This window comes from Tupaia chinensis, unplaced genomic scaffold (genome assembly GCF_000334495.1).
Source record: "Tupaia chinensis unplaced genomic scaffold, TupChi_1.0 Scaffold144016_1, whole genome shotgun sequence".
NCBI lineage: Eukaryota > Metazoa > Chordata > Mammalia > Scandentia > Tupaiidae > Tupaia > Tupaia belangeri.
In genome coordinates, this window is record NW_006203868.1 from 1,042,583 (window position 1) to 1,058,240 (window position 15,658).

The 15,658-nt window shown below is 38.7% G+C and overlaps 1 protein-coding gene across 1 annotated transcript in view; it reads right to left on the reverse strand.

Moving 5' to 3' along the window:
- Positions 1–15,658, reverse strand: part of ABCD3 (ATP binding cassette subfamily D member 3) — a gene marked incomplete at its 3' end in the record, with an annotated part of 74,264 nt that overhangs the window by 32,524 nt on the left and 26,082 nt on the right. Inside the window, 3 exon segments of the mRNA XM_014583061.2 lie at positions 671–759; positions 4,439–4,537; positions 8,508–8,544. Coding sequence (XP_014438547.2) covers positions 671–759; positions 4,439–4,465 — 116 coding nt within the window.

Below are 15,658 nucleotides of genomic sequence, written 5' to 3' on the forward strand. Positions count from 1 at the left end.
AAAAAAATCTATAAATAATAATACAAATGTTATACAGAAAGAATGATATAAGTGGGGAAACAGAAAGAACAGAAAACAATGAGCTCCAGGTAGTGGAAGTGGGAAGAGTGAGCAAAGGGACGTGTCCTAGAACTTAAGCCCTGTAGGACTGCAAAGCATTATGCGTTCTATTACCTTTTCAGCTATGCTTATGTGTTACTTTGATTAAAATGAAAAGCCATGGAGGTTACCATGGGTTTTAGGAAGACTTGTATTGAATAGAAGAGCTTACATAATTTATTTACCCATATCTAGGTACATACTAAAGGGCTTTAATCCTATGTAGGTCAGTGTCTTTGCTCTCCAGAATGAGCCAGACAATGTGAGCATAAAACATAAAGCATTCCTCGTCTTCCTACAAGTCCTCTAAGAAGCAAATCAAGACTCTAAGAGGAGACACACCTTTGCTTGTTTAAAAAAAAAAAAAAAAAAGACGACGTCTAGGGGGAAAAAACACTGTATTTCAAAATTTAGGAACATTTAAAATTTTTAAGTACTATCATTCAAAAAATTTTCTTAAATTAAGTATTTTAAGAAATTTTCCAACAAAATATTGCATACCAGGAAACAGAATACCAAGAAAAACTTTTCTACTGTCAAATTGGTATAGGAAGAAGTGAATTAGAAGTACCTTTCAATGAGTGTCCCATTTTGAATCATCCAAACATCACAATATGTCCGAGACACCAGCATAACAGCAATAAGTATCAAGTAACCTGTCTAAAATAAATGAGATGTAGTAAATTAAATACATACATTTAGAAAGTGAAAAGAAACATCTCAGTACAATTTCTGGCTTTCAAATTCAAAGTTTTATTCTAGTTTCAATACAGTAGACTGACATCTTACATGTTGGCAAATTTTAAATACAGTTTAAAAGGAGCCTAAAAATACCATGTAAGTGGGAAATGCCTTACATATCACCTAATCGTTCTCCAGAATTCATAAGTAAATCCCAGGCAGGTCAAATAACTTGCCTTCCTACCATTAGCCAATAACAGAAACTGGGAGTATAGCAGATTACATGAATCACTGTGCTTTTCCTGTATTTTTAACATACAACTTTAACCGAGAAAAATGACAATAACTGTCAGTATATAAATAACTAACAAATACTGAAGCCTAAAATTTTACCTAAGTAGAATAAATTTAATTCAATTTGTTAGAAAAATCTCTAATGATGCCCAAGTCCTCAGGGAATTGTCAAGATTAACACATTAAAAAAATTTTAAAAAGACATATTTAGGCAAGCATAACTTGTGTAACTTTATGTGGTAAGTGGTGGGATGGGTAGAGGTTTGGGATAGCAGAAGACAGTTATAACATTAGAAACATGTAGAACAAAGGAGAGTATAGGAATTAAAGATTTTTTAAAAAGGTAAAGGATTTAACGGGAAAAAAAAAACGATTAAAACCATATGAAGTATAATGCTACATATCCAGCAGACTTTAGGCCATATAAATTACTGCAAGCTTCTAAGTAGACTAAAATGTTAAAAAGTGATGTTTAGAGAACAATTAAGCAATGCTATGCAAGACAGATTATGAAGAGCTTAGAGGCTGGAAGACTGGCTAGAAGTCAGTTGTTTCTCTGTGTGAGATTCAACTCCACCACCCTGCCCCACCCCAACACACATACATTCAAAGCTGACCTCGTGTTTCTAACCGGGAAGAGTATGACAATAACAGAGAAACTAAAGTCAGGGACAAGGAGGTGGGGAATTGTCAGATAATGTGTTTAGTTTCAAAATTATTACAGCAAGAAAAAACTGCATCAATCGCTTATGTAATTTTTGGAAAACAAATAATTAAAAAAAAAAAAAATGAAGACACTGGGGGCCAGAGGGTAGCATGGTGGTTAAGGCGCTGGACACTCCCACATGGCTGATCATGGTCTGAGTCCCAGAGCTGGGGGCTTGCCTTCTCACTTTCCCTTTCTCTCTGTCTCTCTCTCTAGTCAAAATAAAATAAATGAATAAATAAAATTAAAATAAATAATTCTTTCCAAAAAAATAAGACACTAGAAATAGAGTTCTTTAAATAAGATCAAACAGGGAGTCATAAGTATAGAGGTGACAAAAGAATCCTAAGATCATGTCAATGAAGTGTGTAATGGCTGTACATTTGCAACCCCAATATTTGCCAGAGTGGCTGGCAGGGGAGATACTATCTTCCTACCCTAGCTCACCATCCCAAAGGTATTCAAATGACCACAGAAGAATCTACTGATTGTAATAAATGGGGTCTGTAGATAACACCTTAACTATGATGAAATCTTTGAATTCAGACCTCAGATACAGTCTCGGTCCTAAAGTAATCACTGAGGTACAGGTAACATCAGACAAAGGTAGTTTATTTTTTCCCATACTTTGTGTCCTTGGCTTAAGAAGTACCAAGTGTATTTGTCTCACTTTAGCAAAAGCTGGTGAACTTTGACTACTGAGTAGTGACATGACTTTAGATCAAAGATATAGGGTCACTGGAAAAGTCATGACATAATTTTCTACTTTTGTCTATGTAAAAATGTACCGTACCTTTTCAGATGACTCAATATCTTTATAATCACTATTATTAATGTGTTAGTGCAATAAATCAGAAACTAAAGATTTACATAGTACCTTACCTTTTGAAACATGTGAACTTCCATATATTCATGTACTGCATTTTCATTTCTCTATTTCATACATTAATTAATTAAGCATTCTATCTCTGCCTCCTATCTCCTATGAATTTATGGGACTTTATTTCAATTTCTTGAACCAGGGTTAAACTTAGGTTTTTTTTTTTTTTTTTATTGCCAGCAGGCAGATGCACTTGCCAAAGACACAGACAGAGAGACAGAGTAGGGAGGGAAGCAATCCCCAATGGGGCATGGACACATTACAATCCCTTCTCCTCCATTTCCCCATTCTGTCAAGATCCTGAGTGTCTATGCAAACATGCCTGGCATATTTTCCAAGGTGCCAAGGCCATGATTTGAACAGCAGTCAGTCAGGTGGGATCTGGCTCCCTTAACCTGTAGACCACAGGGCTGGCCCAAACTTAGATTTCTGTATTTTCAAGGATGGTATGTAAAATGACTGTGTGGCATGGCTAGTCCTAGACAAAACTGGGAGGCTGGCCAAGCTGGTCCTCTCTACCTACCTTACTAATGCCTTAGACCTAACCAATGTCTTACATTCATTTATTCATCTTACATGTAGCAAACCCCTGCAGTAGTCAAAACATGCATTAAGTTATTAACTCATTAGGGGGTTAATACATGAATCTTTCCAAAGAAGCCTGTATTTTAAATAAGGATTTTTTTTTTTGGAGATGTTTTTGCTATAGGGCACGTGCGCTCACCAGAAAGACAGAGAGAGATAGACAGAAAGTGAGAAATCACCCCCCATGGGGGATGGCCATGCTGCAATCCCTTCTCCTCCATTCTCCTCTCAGGATCTTGGGCATGCACACACATGTGCCCGGCATGAGTTTTAAGCTGCAGGATCTGGAACTTGAACTGTGGTCCACTATGTGTGCAGTCCAGCGACATAGCCACTACTTACACTGCTGGTCCCTAAATAAGGATTCTTTAAATGTAAATATACCTGAATAGTCACGGAAACCTTCACAAGGAAGATAATAGGCACTGGGGCCAGCAGATGGCAAAATGGCTATGTCGCTGGACTGCACACATAGTGGACCACAGTTCAAGTTCCAGATCCTACAGCTTAAAACTCATGCCGGGCACATGTGTGTGCATGCCCAAGATCCTGAGAGGAGAATGGAGGAAAAGGGATTGCAGTGTGGCCATCCCCACCGGGGATGGGGGGGATTTCTCGCTTTCTGTCTCTCTACCTCTCCAGCTAGCATACATTCAACTTTTCTTTTTTTAACATATTTGGTTTTGTTGGGAGGAAATACTGGATGCCACAGACATGATAATATGAACAAATGAAAGCATGAGAGCCAACCATGACCATGAAATATTAGGTCATCAGGAAAGTCATGACGTATTTTTCAAATATGAAGAAGCAACACTCAAAGACATCAATGTAGCTTGTTAACAACTGTCTCAATGTAATTAAAAGGTTTGTCTTTTTAAATTTAATTTTTTATAGTATTTAACAGTAATAAACAAAAAACAATACTACTTACACCAGCTATACTGTAGTCCTTTAGTATTTCAAATAAAATAGAAATAATTCTTTGTAAATGAGAGAAAACCATTTAAAAATTGGCACTGTGAACAAGGATACTTCATGACAAGTAATGATTAAAAGACAAAAAGCAGTCTTCTCTACCTATACAGAAAACACTTGAGCCATAGTATAACCAAAGTGTTGTTATGTTATTGTTATCATTTCACATAACTTTGAAAATCAAACAATTAACATTTTAATTTCAAAAGACTTACCTCTTTACAAAATGTTCTAGGGACCATGATTTTCAGAATCTGTGTGAGCCTTGATAAAAACACTTTGTCCACCACAGCTCGCTCTTTCTTTCCCTCTTTCTACATTTAGGAGAGGGGAAAAAAAAGCCTATTTAGGACAGATATAGTAAATGTATCACAAGTAACACTGAAGTGCCATGTTTTATCTAAATCAATATAACTACAATATGGATCATTTAGCAAGCATTTGCATATTCAAAAATGCTTTCAAGAAAATATGACATGTAATAACTGAGTAAGGAAGTGAGAAGTCCTCGATCCAAAGAATCTGGGAGGACACTGCACGTAGAAGACACAGCAAGTACGAAATACCACTGTGAAATCCTGTTAATGTAACTGAACAACAAAACAGCCGATCTGACTAGAGCTGTGAGCAGGTATAACAGGAGAAAAAGAGGTCCAGCAGACAGCTAAGAAATGGTCAGGTAACTTAACCACTTTATTATTATCCACTTCCTAATTGACAACAGACTAAAAAAAAAAATCCTGAACCGGATCTTCCTTGGTACTTACTACATAGACTTCTAGTTCACCATTTAACATTCCAATATGCAGTCTGCCAATTCACTCTCTATTCCCCATAAATTTAAAGTTAGATGAGGTTCCTTCACTCACACAACACACATTCTTGTAGGGGAAAAACAGATAAAATTAAACCAATAAATAAATTATTATAGATAGACTACGCAGGGTCATAAGAAAAAGAATGGTTCAGATAGGCTGACCAGAGAAGCCTCATGACATTTAACATGACACATAAAGTGAAGCTATGAGATTACTGGGGAGGGGTGGGGTAAGAGAAGGTAAGAAGCACAAGGAACACCAACCACAGAGGCCCCGGTTGGGAATAGAACTGTGGGTATGTGCACTGAACAGCAAGGTGAGAGTACTGCTAGAGCAAAGGAACAAGAATGAGAGAGGCTGAAAAGATAGAGCCTACCAAGGGCAGAGCCATGAGGCTATAGTAAAGGCTGAGAATTTATTGTTAGTATAAAGGAATTTAAGGTAAGATCATCTTATTTCTTAGAGAGCTCTTCATTTTCATTGGGTCAACGAAAAGGGAAGCATGAAACAATTTGCAAAGACAAGGAAAAAGTGGGACCAGCAGTTAGCATAAGGGCTATGTCACTGGACTCCCATGTAGTCAACTGCAGTTTGAGTCCTGGACCCGGTGGCCAGGCGTATGTGCGTGCGTGCCCAAGATCCCGAGAGGAGAATGGAGAAGGGACTGTGGCGTGGCCATCCCTCCTGAAGGGGTGATTTCTCACTCTCTGTCTCTCTGTCTCTTTCTGTCTTTCTGGCGAGTGCACGTGCCCTATAGCGAAAACCTCTCCAAAAAAGACAAGGAAAAAGTTGACCTGAGCAGATTGTGAAATAGGCTATGTACCCTTGTGCTGTCCTGAAATAGCTTTAAAACCATCCACTACAAAACCAAATCAATGGCAGAGGGTGGCATCTGAGAAAAAGAAATGTTCTCATTAGGAATCTGAACTGAAGAAGTTGCTTAATAGGGACAGCGAGGATTGTAATTTTAGAGATAAATAAAATTGGATCCTGAAATTCTAAGAATTGTTCCTATTCTTACATGTCTAAAACTTGACTGGATTCTCGCGACATTTCAGTTCTTTAAGCTTTTTTAAGAGACATCACAGTATGTTATGTAAAGGGGAACCTGGACTGGAGGGCTGAATCAGACAGAAGAGAGATGATGATGTTCTACCATCGTGATACATAATGCAGTTATACCTAAGATCGATCTAAAAAACAATACCTGCAGTGACAATGCCTCTCATAACACTACTAATCCTTCCTAGGAGGGCTGGCTCAACAAAGCTGAATTCAGACAGAAGAGAGATGATGATGTTCTACCATCGTGATACATAATGCAGTTATACCTAAGATCGATCTAAAAAACAATACCTGCAGTGACAATGCCTCTCATAACACTACTAATCCTTCCTATTTTTTTTTAATTTACCAGAAAGACCATGTGCTTGCCTGAGAGAGAAAGAGAGAGGCAGAGGAAGGAGAAAGCATCCCCTGTGGAGCACGGAGCATGGTAGCACAGTAATTCCTTTTCTTCATCACCTAAACTCTTTTTAGGATGTTGGGCATGTGCATGCACCCAGTGTGGATTTCTTTTTCTTTTTTTTGAGAGAGAGGTCTTTCCTATAAGGCACGACGAGCACTCCCCAGAAAGACAGAGAGAGAGACAGAGAGACAGAAAGCGAGAAATCACCCCCCGGGAGCATGGCCACACCACAATCCCTTCTCCTCCATTCTCCTCTCAGGATCTTGGGGCACGCACGCACTCGCTCCCAGTGTGAGCTTAAACCACCAGGTCCGGGACTCAAACCATGGTCAACTACATGAGAGTTCAGCGACATAGCCATTACTCTAACTGCTGGTCCCCCCAGTATGGATTTCAAGCTGCAGATCCAGGACTTAAATTGCATTGTCAGCCATGTGAGATCCAGCTCCCTCAACCATTAGGCACAAACTGAATCCCTAAGAATTCTTCCCCCTCCCCAGAGGTTTTTGCCATAGGGCGCATGTGCTTGCCAGCAAGACAGAGACAGAGACAGAAAGCGAGAAATCTCTTCCCAGTGGGGGATGGCCACACCATAATCCCTTCTCCTCCATTCTCCTCTTGGGATCTTGAGCACGCACGTACACGCACCCAGCGTGAGTTTAAGCCACCAGGTCTGGACTCAAACCATGATTGACTACATGGGAGTCCAGCGACATAGCCATTACGTCATCTGCTGGTTCCCCTAAGAATTCATTTTTAATTCACTATTTTCCCCACCTCTGAACTCCCAGTGATTTTTTAAAAAGAAAGATAATACTTTTATAATGTAAATTAATATTGAAACTATAGAAAAAGCAAACGAACCATAAACACCAGTTTTTTAAACTGCCAGAGTGAAAGCACACGAGCGCATGTGCGCGCGCGCGCACACACACACACACACACACACACACACACACACACACACACCAGTAGGGCATGGTCATACTGCAATCCCTTCTCCTCCATTCTTCCAACCTGTTGGGATTTGGGGCAAATGTGCACATGCACCTGGCATGTTTTTCAAGCCGCCAGGGCCAGAATTTAAGCCACAGTCAGCCATGTGGATCCAGCCCCCTTAACCACTAAGTAAAGGGCTGGACCCTAAACAAAGTCCATTTAAGTAGGGCAGCTGTGGTGGTGCAATGGGAACACAATGCTCTATGATGCTGAAGCAGCATGGAAAGGTCCCAAGTTCACATAAGAAGGCTTTCCTGTAGAAGTCAAATGTGTGCACAGGTGCCCACGATCCCAGCTGGCTGAGACTGAGGACAGCTGGTAACATGAAGACACTGTTGGGAGTGCTAGTGCTGCCTGCTCTTTTCTCTCTCTTCATAAAAGACATAAATAAAAATATTTAAAAGTCATAGTAATAAAGCACTAGGAAAAAAAAAATGTACCTAACATTAAGGTGCAAACAAGGTCAAAGGGCAAAGAGAAGTTTCTATTAATATGTTACAATTATCTTCAAATACAATAAAAATACTTAAAAGTCACAGTAATAAAGCGACTAGGAAAAAAAATGTACCTAACATTAAGGTGCAAACAAGGTCAAAGGGCAAAGAGAAGTTTCTATTAATATGTTACAATTATCTTCAAATACATGTGGCTCTCCTAGAGAAGACAGAAGCTTGTCCTGTATTACTACGAAATACATAATAGAGTCAATCATTAAGAAACTGGGAGCGAAGGGGATTAATTTCATAATGAGCTAGAACCCAAATGGTTACGGCCTTTTACTAATGTAGTTCTCTCCATCAAATGAACAGTTCCAAATAAGTACCAGAAAAGCCTGTTAAGATTCCTACTTCAGAAAGAATTCCATAACATGCAGCAGATTGGAAATGACATTTTTAAGTTACTTTCTAATTCCAAAATTCTATGATTTTATCCTAATCCAAAATTATGTTAACAAACACATATTAATGAAATTTCAGAGTAGATGACTTAAAATTTTACCTCATTGTTCTGTAATGGTGGTTTTCCACTTTTCTTACTGCAGAGGAAAAAAAGAGAGCACTTTATTTGCAAAGTGTTATTATCACTGAAATGATTTAATACAGCAGTCCCCAACCATTTGGCAGCAGAGACCGGTTTCATGGATGACAATTTTTCCACAGACTAGAGTGCAGGGGGATGGTTTCAGGATGATTATTCAAATGCATACATTTGCTGTGTACTTTATGAAATAATTTACAACTCACCGTAATGCAGATCAGTGAGAGCCCTGAGCTTGTTTTCCTGCAACTAGAATGCAACTGCATTCAAAGTCAAAGTGTAATTACGGGGGAAACAAGTGAAGGCTGACATGCTTGAATGTGAGACTCTAATGCCACTGCTGATCTAACACCAGGTGAAGCTCAGCTGGTAAAGCAAGAGATGGGGAGCAGTTGTAAATATGATGAAGCTTTGCTAGCTTACCTGCTGCTCACCTCCTGCTGTGCAGCCCAGTTCCTAATAGGCCAGAGCCCTATGGGTCCATGTTCTGGGAGTTGAGGACCCCTGATTTAATATACCAACTTCTCTAAATGGGTTTCTTTTTTTAATATCATAACTGAGAAAGAACATTGTTAAATAGTAACAGTATAATTGCTTCTAAGTGTTATTTACCAAAAATGCTCAATATGGAACCAGCAGTTGGTGTAATGGTTATGTCACTGGACTCCCATGTAGTCAACTGTGGTTCGAGTCCCGGACCTGGTGGCTTAAATTCATGCCGGGCGCATGTGCATGCATGTCCAGGATCCTGAGAGGAGAATGGAGGAGAAGGGATTGCAGCGTGGCAATCCCCCCTGGCAGGTGATTTTTCACTTTCTGTCTCTCTGTCTCTCAAAAACCTCTCCAAAAAAAAAAAAGAAAATGTTCAATATATGTTAATTATTACTATTATGTAACAGGCATTAATTACTTTGATAACTTTTACATATATGTGTGTATAAATAAATACAATCATACACAATATTTTACACATCTTCCCATGGAGAGGTGAAAGTATTTCTCCATCCTTGAATCAAAGTCTGACCTGAAGAATAAACATTTTCAGTAGTATGATTCCAGATCACTGAACAAGGCTTACAAGTCAAACTTAACACTTAGAATTCAATAGACGCTCTTAATTTTTAAAAGTGCTCAGGTTTGTTTCTAATTTCTACTGTATTACAGGACTGTTTGTCTTAAAAATTTTATAAATTGTAAAGCTGTTTCAGAAAATGCTCCTTTTACCACAGGAAAAGTAGCAATATATAGAATAAAGGACAACCAATGGAACAGAAGAAAATATCTGCAGACATACATCTGATAAGGTGCCAATGTCCAAATTACATAAGGAACTCAAACTCAATAGCAAGAAAACATCCTAATTTAAAGGTGGACAAAAGATCTGAATAAACATTTCTCATAAGGAGATACAGAAATAGCTAACAGGTATATAAAAAAATGCTCAACATCTTTAATCATAAGAGAAATGCACATTAAAACCATAATGGGCTATAACTCATATCTGTTAAAATGGCTATTATCAAAAAGACAAAAGACAACAAGTGTTGGCAAAGATAGGTAGAAAAGGGAAGGCAATCCTTGTCATTCCTACTACTGGTGGGAATATAAATTAGTTCAACTATTATAACAAGAAGGTGACTTCAAAATATTAAAAGCAGAACTACCACATGCTTCAATAATCCCACTTGAGTATATACTCAAAGAAAATGAATCAGTATATCAAAGAAATAGCTTCACTCTCATGTTCACTGCACCATTAACTCACAACACTGAAGACACAGAATCAACTGAAGTACCCATAGACGGACAAAGAAAATGTGCACATAGGAAGTATACATAGGGGACCAGCAGTTAGCGTAATGGCTATGTCGCTGGACTCCCACATGGTTGACCATGGTTCACGTCCCGGACCCGGTGGCTTAAAACTCACACCGGGCGCATGTGTGTGCAAGCCCAAAATCCAGAGAAGAGAATGAAGGAGAAGGGATTGCAGCGTGGCCATCCCCCCCCCAGAAGGGATTGCGGCGTGGCCATCCCCTCTGGGGGGTGATTTCTCGGTCTCTGTCTCTCTGTCTCTCTGTCTCTCTCTGTCTGTCTGGCGAGCACACGTGCCCTATGGCAAAAACCTTTCCCAAAAAAAAGAAAGTATACATGGAATATTATTCAGCCTTAAAAAGAAAAGAAATCCTATCAATTGTAACAATATGAATGAACCTAGAGGGTATTATACTAAATAAAATAATCCAGGTACAAAAAGACAAATAATGCATGTCCTCACATATGGAATCTAAAAAAGATGTCAAACCGATAAAAGCAGAGAATAGTGGATTGTAAAGAGCTAGGGGACAGGGAAAATGGAGACATGTTAGTTGAAAGATACAAATTTCAGTTGTTCAAAATGAATAAATTCTGGAGAACTAATGTACAAGATGGTAAATATCACTTGACAGTAGAATCATTTCACAATGTATATCAAAATAAAATTCTAAAATAAAATATTTAATAAAACTGACATAGTACTTACTGCTAATAATCATCATAAGCTGCTTTTTACACAGATGAATGGGGATGGACCCATGCATTGCAATTGCTCACAATATATTTTTAAGTTTGGTAATACATACAATGGTTCTTGAAAAGGTTCATTTTTTTTTTAAAGTGTATTAAGAAAAGACTACATGGATATCAAAAACTTTTTGCACCTAAATAAACTCATACTTTAATTACATTTTTCCATGAACTTTTGAAGTGCTCCCAAATACACTCACACACATACACACACCTGTGTACACAGTACATATAGACATACATACCTACAATTATCAATGAGCCGCATAACTAGTCAGTTCTCCTGTCACTTTTCTCTCCTCAATCTTCCATGAAATACCTTGTGCAGAGTGCACAATGACATCTTACAAGGCCTGAACATGTATGTAATCTACACATAAGTCCCGTGTGCTTTGATCGGTCTGTGACAATTAAAATAGTACACAGCATACTCTGTAGCTCTATGTCATTGTTATGATTTCGAACCAGATTCATTATACAATTTCCATTTCTCAGAAATTCTATGAAAACACCTTTCACCTATAATACTATAAAACATGTTAATGGCAAAATAATTCAATATGAGTTCAAAAATTGAAGTACGATGATTTTCTTAGTTTTACGTTAAAACACATCAACCTAATGCAGGTTCTAATGCAGGAGATTTCTTTACCATGCATGTGGTATCTATGAATAATCAATTCAAACACAAAAACTGGCACCAAAATCTGTGATACTATGGTAGTCATTCAAATAACCTTGAATGTGCTTATACTGATCTTTAATTTATCACCAAAACGAAAATATAAAATTAGAAAAAAAAATTTTTTGGAGAGGTTTTTGCTATAAGGCGCGTGCACTCGCCAGATATACAGAAACAGAGAGACAGAAAGCGAGAAATCACTCCCCAGGGGGGATAGCCACGCCACAATCCCTTCTCCTCCATTCTCCACGCGAGATCTTGGGCATGCACGTACACACACCTGGTATGAGTTTAAGCCACCAGGATCAGGACTTGAAGCACAGTTGACTACATGGGAGTCCAGCGACATAGCCATTACGCTAACTGCTGGTCCCGAATTAGAAAATTTTGATAGAACTTTAGGACTTGGAAAATGCATCTTTAAATTCATTATCTCTAGATTCTAAAGATAAAGCTCTAGGCCACCTCAGCCAACACTATAGCATCAGTTATTGGGCACAGGGATGCACATTAGTAATCCAAGCAACTCGAAAGGCTACTTTGGGAAACAGAGCAAGACCCAGTCTCTTAAAACAAAATAAAAACCAAGGACTAGCAGTTAGGGTAATGGCTATGTCACTGGACTCCCAGTTAGTCGACTGCGGTTCGAGTCCCAGACCCGGAGGCTTAAACTCACGCTGGGCGCATGTGCGTGCGTGCCCAAGATCCCAAGAGGAGAATGGAGGAGAAGGGACTGCGGCATGGCCATCCCCCCTGGGGGGTGATTTCTCCCTTTCTATCTCTCTCTCTCTGTCTGTCTGGTGAGCACACGAGCCCTATAGCAAAAACCTCTCCAAAAAACAAACAAACAAACAAAAAACCCAAAAGCATCAACTATCACCCTTTCTCTAATGACTTCCCAATCTCTGACTCCCTCCTCTTTTGTAAGTGCCTGTTCTGAATATTTGCAAAAAGGTACCTTATTATAAATATTAATAAGGTTTAAAGAAATCTTAAGATTTAATGAAAACACTTTTATTTTTAATGGCCAAAGGGCATGGGGCTCACCACAGAGAAAGAGAGACAAAGTATGTTCACACTCCCCAATGGGATGTGGTCACGCCACAATCCTTTCTCCATTTCTCCATCCTGTTGGGATTTGGTGCATACATGCACATGTACCCAGCGATAAACCCAGTGGGGCCAGGATTAGAATCTGGTCATGTAGAATCTGGTTCCCTATGCACCAGAATTGAGCACTGTACTGCAAACATTTTAAACTCAACATGTCTATATCTGAACTTAACCTTTCCACTTCAAATCTCTTCTTCCATTTTCCATACTAAACATGGGCCCTAACTCAGTGAATATGATGCCTTCATCTACCAGCTACCCAAACCACAAACCTGGGAGTTACTCACACTCTTCATTTCCAATTTCTGTCTATGCTCTTCTTTCCATCTCTATTGTCAAAATTTCAACTTGGACCTCAAAATTTCTCACACATCAATGTGTGCTTTCTCTCCTGCTTTCTAAGTAATTTATCATTAGTCTAACTTCTTTCAATTCATTTTCATAGCCATATCAGATATGACATGTGTGTTGTGACTATATAACATGTAGATATATATATGCGTACATACATATACATACACACAAATATGTAGAAACCACACACACATATATATATACTCACACATATGTATAACAGACAAAATACATATCCTGTGGAAATCAACTAAAACAATGCCCAGAACTTTATTTATTTCAACAAAAATGGTTAATAATTTAATAATCAAACAAAAAGAAAAATACAAAGGAAAGCAGAAGACATTTAAAACAACCAAATCAGGACCTCAGGAGCTAGAAAACAGAAAAACAGTAGACACTAATCAATAAGAATTAGTTCCAAGAGTTAGTTCTTTGGAAAATAAAGCACTAGATAATCTAATTTTAAAATGAGAAAGAGTATAAAAAATATATAAATAGAATAAGTATATAAGTGGGTGAAAATTTTTTAAAAACAGAAGAGACTTCTTATTTCTACAACTCTATATCCAGACATTTGGAGGCCAGCTCCATGACACAGTAGTATTGTATTCCTGAAGGGAGACTGGATACCACATGGCAACCACAGTTTGAATCCCTGGCCATCAGCCTGAAACAGACCAAACGCAAGTGCCTATGATCTAGGATCCAACAGACTGAAGGAAGGGGATCGTGGCATATCTGACCCTGTGGAGGGTCCTCATTTCTATCCCCCTCACTTTCGTGTGTGTATAAATGCACTCTATCATGAATAAAGAAAATTTTAAAGTAGAAAAAAAAGTTTAACACATGCATGAAATCATTAATTTACTAGAAAAATATAATTTTCCCAAAGTGACTCCCAGCAGAGAAAAAAAAAAAAAAACTAGAGTGAAACACTAAAAAAAAATGATAAAGTTATCTGAGATACCCACCTCCTACTCTTTCTACTCTCCCAAGAAAAAGTATTAAACCCCAAAACTGTACAGGACATTCTACAAAATCCCCAGAGAACAAATAAATCCAATATCTTAACTGTTTGAAGGCACAGATAAAAGAAAGATGCCTCCATAATTTCTGTTGCAAATAAAACACTAACATTGAAACTTAAGGAAAATTGCACAAAGATTACAAACTACTTGCATTTATACCAGCAGTCTGAAGGGGTTTTTTTTTTAGAACTGTCCATTTTTACTTATTATATTTTAATTATTTGACCAGAGAGAGAAAAAAAAAAAAAAAAAAAGAGAGAGTGAGAAAGCAAGTCACCAGGTCCAGATTAGAACCGTGGTGGGCCAGGTTAGAGTCCAGGGCCTTAACCACCATGTCACCTGCCGGCCACAAGGTTTCTGTTTTGTTTCATTTTGTCAAATTTCAGACCATGAGAGTGTACTGCCTACACAAAAATTAAGTACTTTATAGTTAAAATTTGAAAATAAACACATATAAGCCAAAAGTGGCATGGAGATTAAGGTGCTGGATCCCACTTGGCCAACTACATGGTTTAAGTCCCAAACCTGGCAGCTTGAAAATTATGTTGGGCATATGTGTATGTGTGCCCAAAATCTTGAGAGGAGACTAGAAAATGAACTGCAGTACAGTCATCCCTCCTGAAGAATGTTTTTTCACTTTCTCTCTCTCTCTCTCTAGTGAACACACAATGCCTAACAGCAAAAATTTCAAAAATAAATAATAAAGGGAACCAGCAGTTAACATAATGGCTATGTCGCTGGATTCCCATGTAGTCAACCGCGGTTCGCATCCCGGACCCTGTGGCTTAAAACTCACGCCGGGCGTGTGTGCGTGCATGCCCAAGATCCCGAGAGGAGAATGGAGGAGAAGGGATTGCAGCGTGACCATCCCCTCTGGGGGGTGATTTCTCGCTTTCTGTCTCTCTGTCTCTCTGTGTCTGTCTGGCAAGCGCACGCGCCCTATAGCGAAAACCTCTCAAAAAATAAATAAATAAATAAATAATAAATATAGAGACCACCAGATAGTGCAACGGTTATGTCGCTGGACTCCCATGTAGTCAACCACGGTTCAAGTCCTAGACCTGGTGGCTCAGAACTCACGCCGGATGCATGTGCATGCGTGCCCAAAGTCCCAAGAGGAGAAGGGAGGAGAAAGAACTGCAGTGTGGCCACCTCCCCTAGGGGGTGATTTCCCACTCCAGCAAGTGCACACATCCTATAGCAAATATCTCTCTCTAAAAAATAATCAATCAATCAATCATCTGGAAGAATAAAATTCAAATTCAACAGTATGACAGCCAAAGAACTTTTTTTTTTTTTGAGAGATTTTCGCTATAGGGTGCGTGCGCTCGCCAGACAGACAGAGAGAGACATAGAGACAGCAA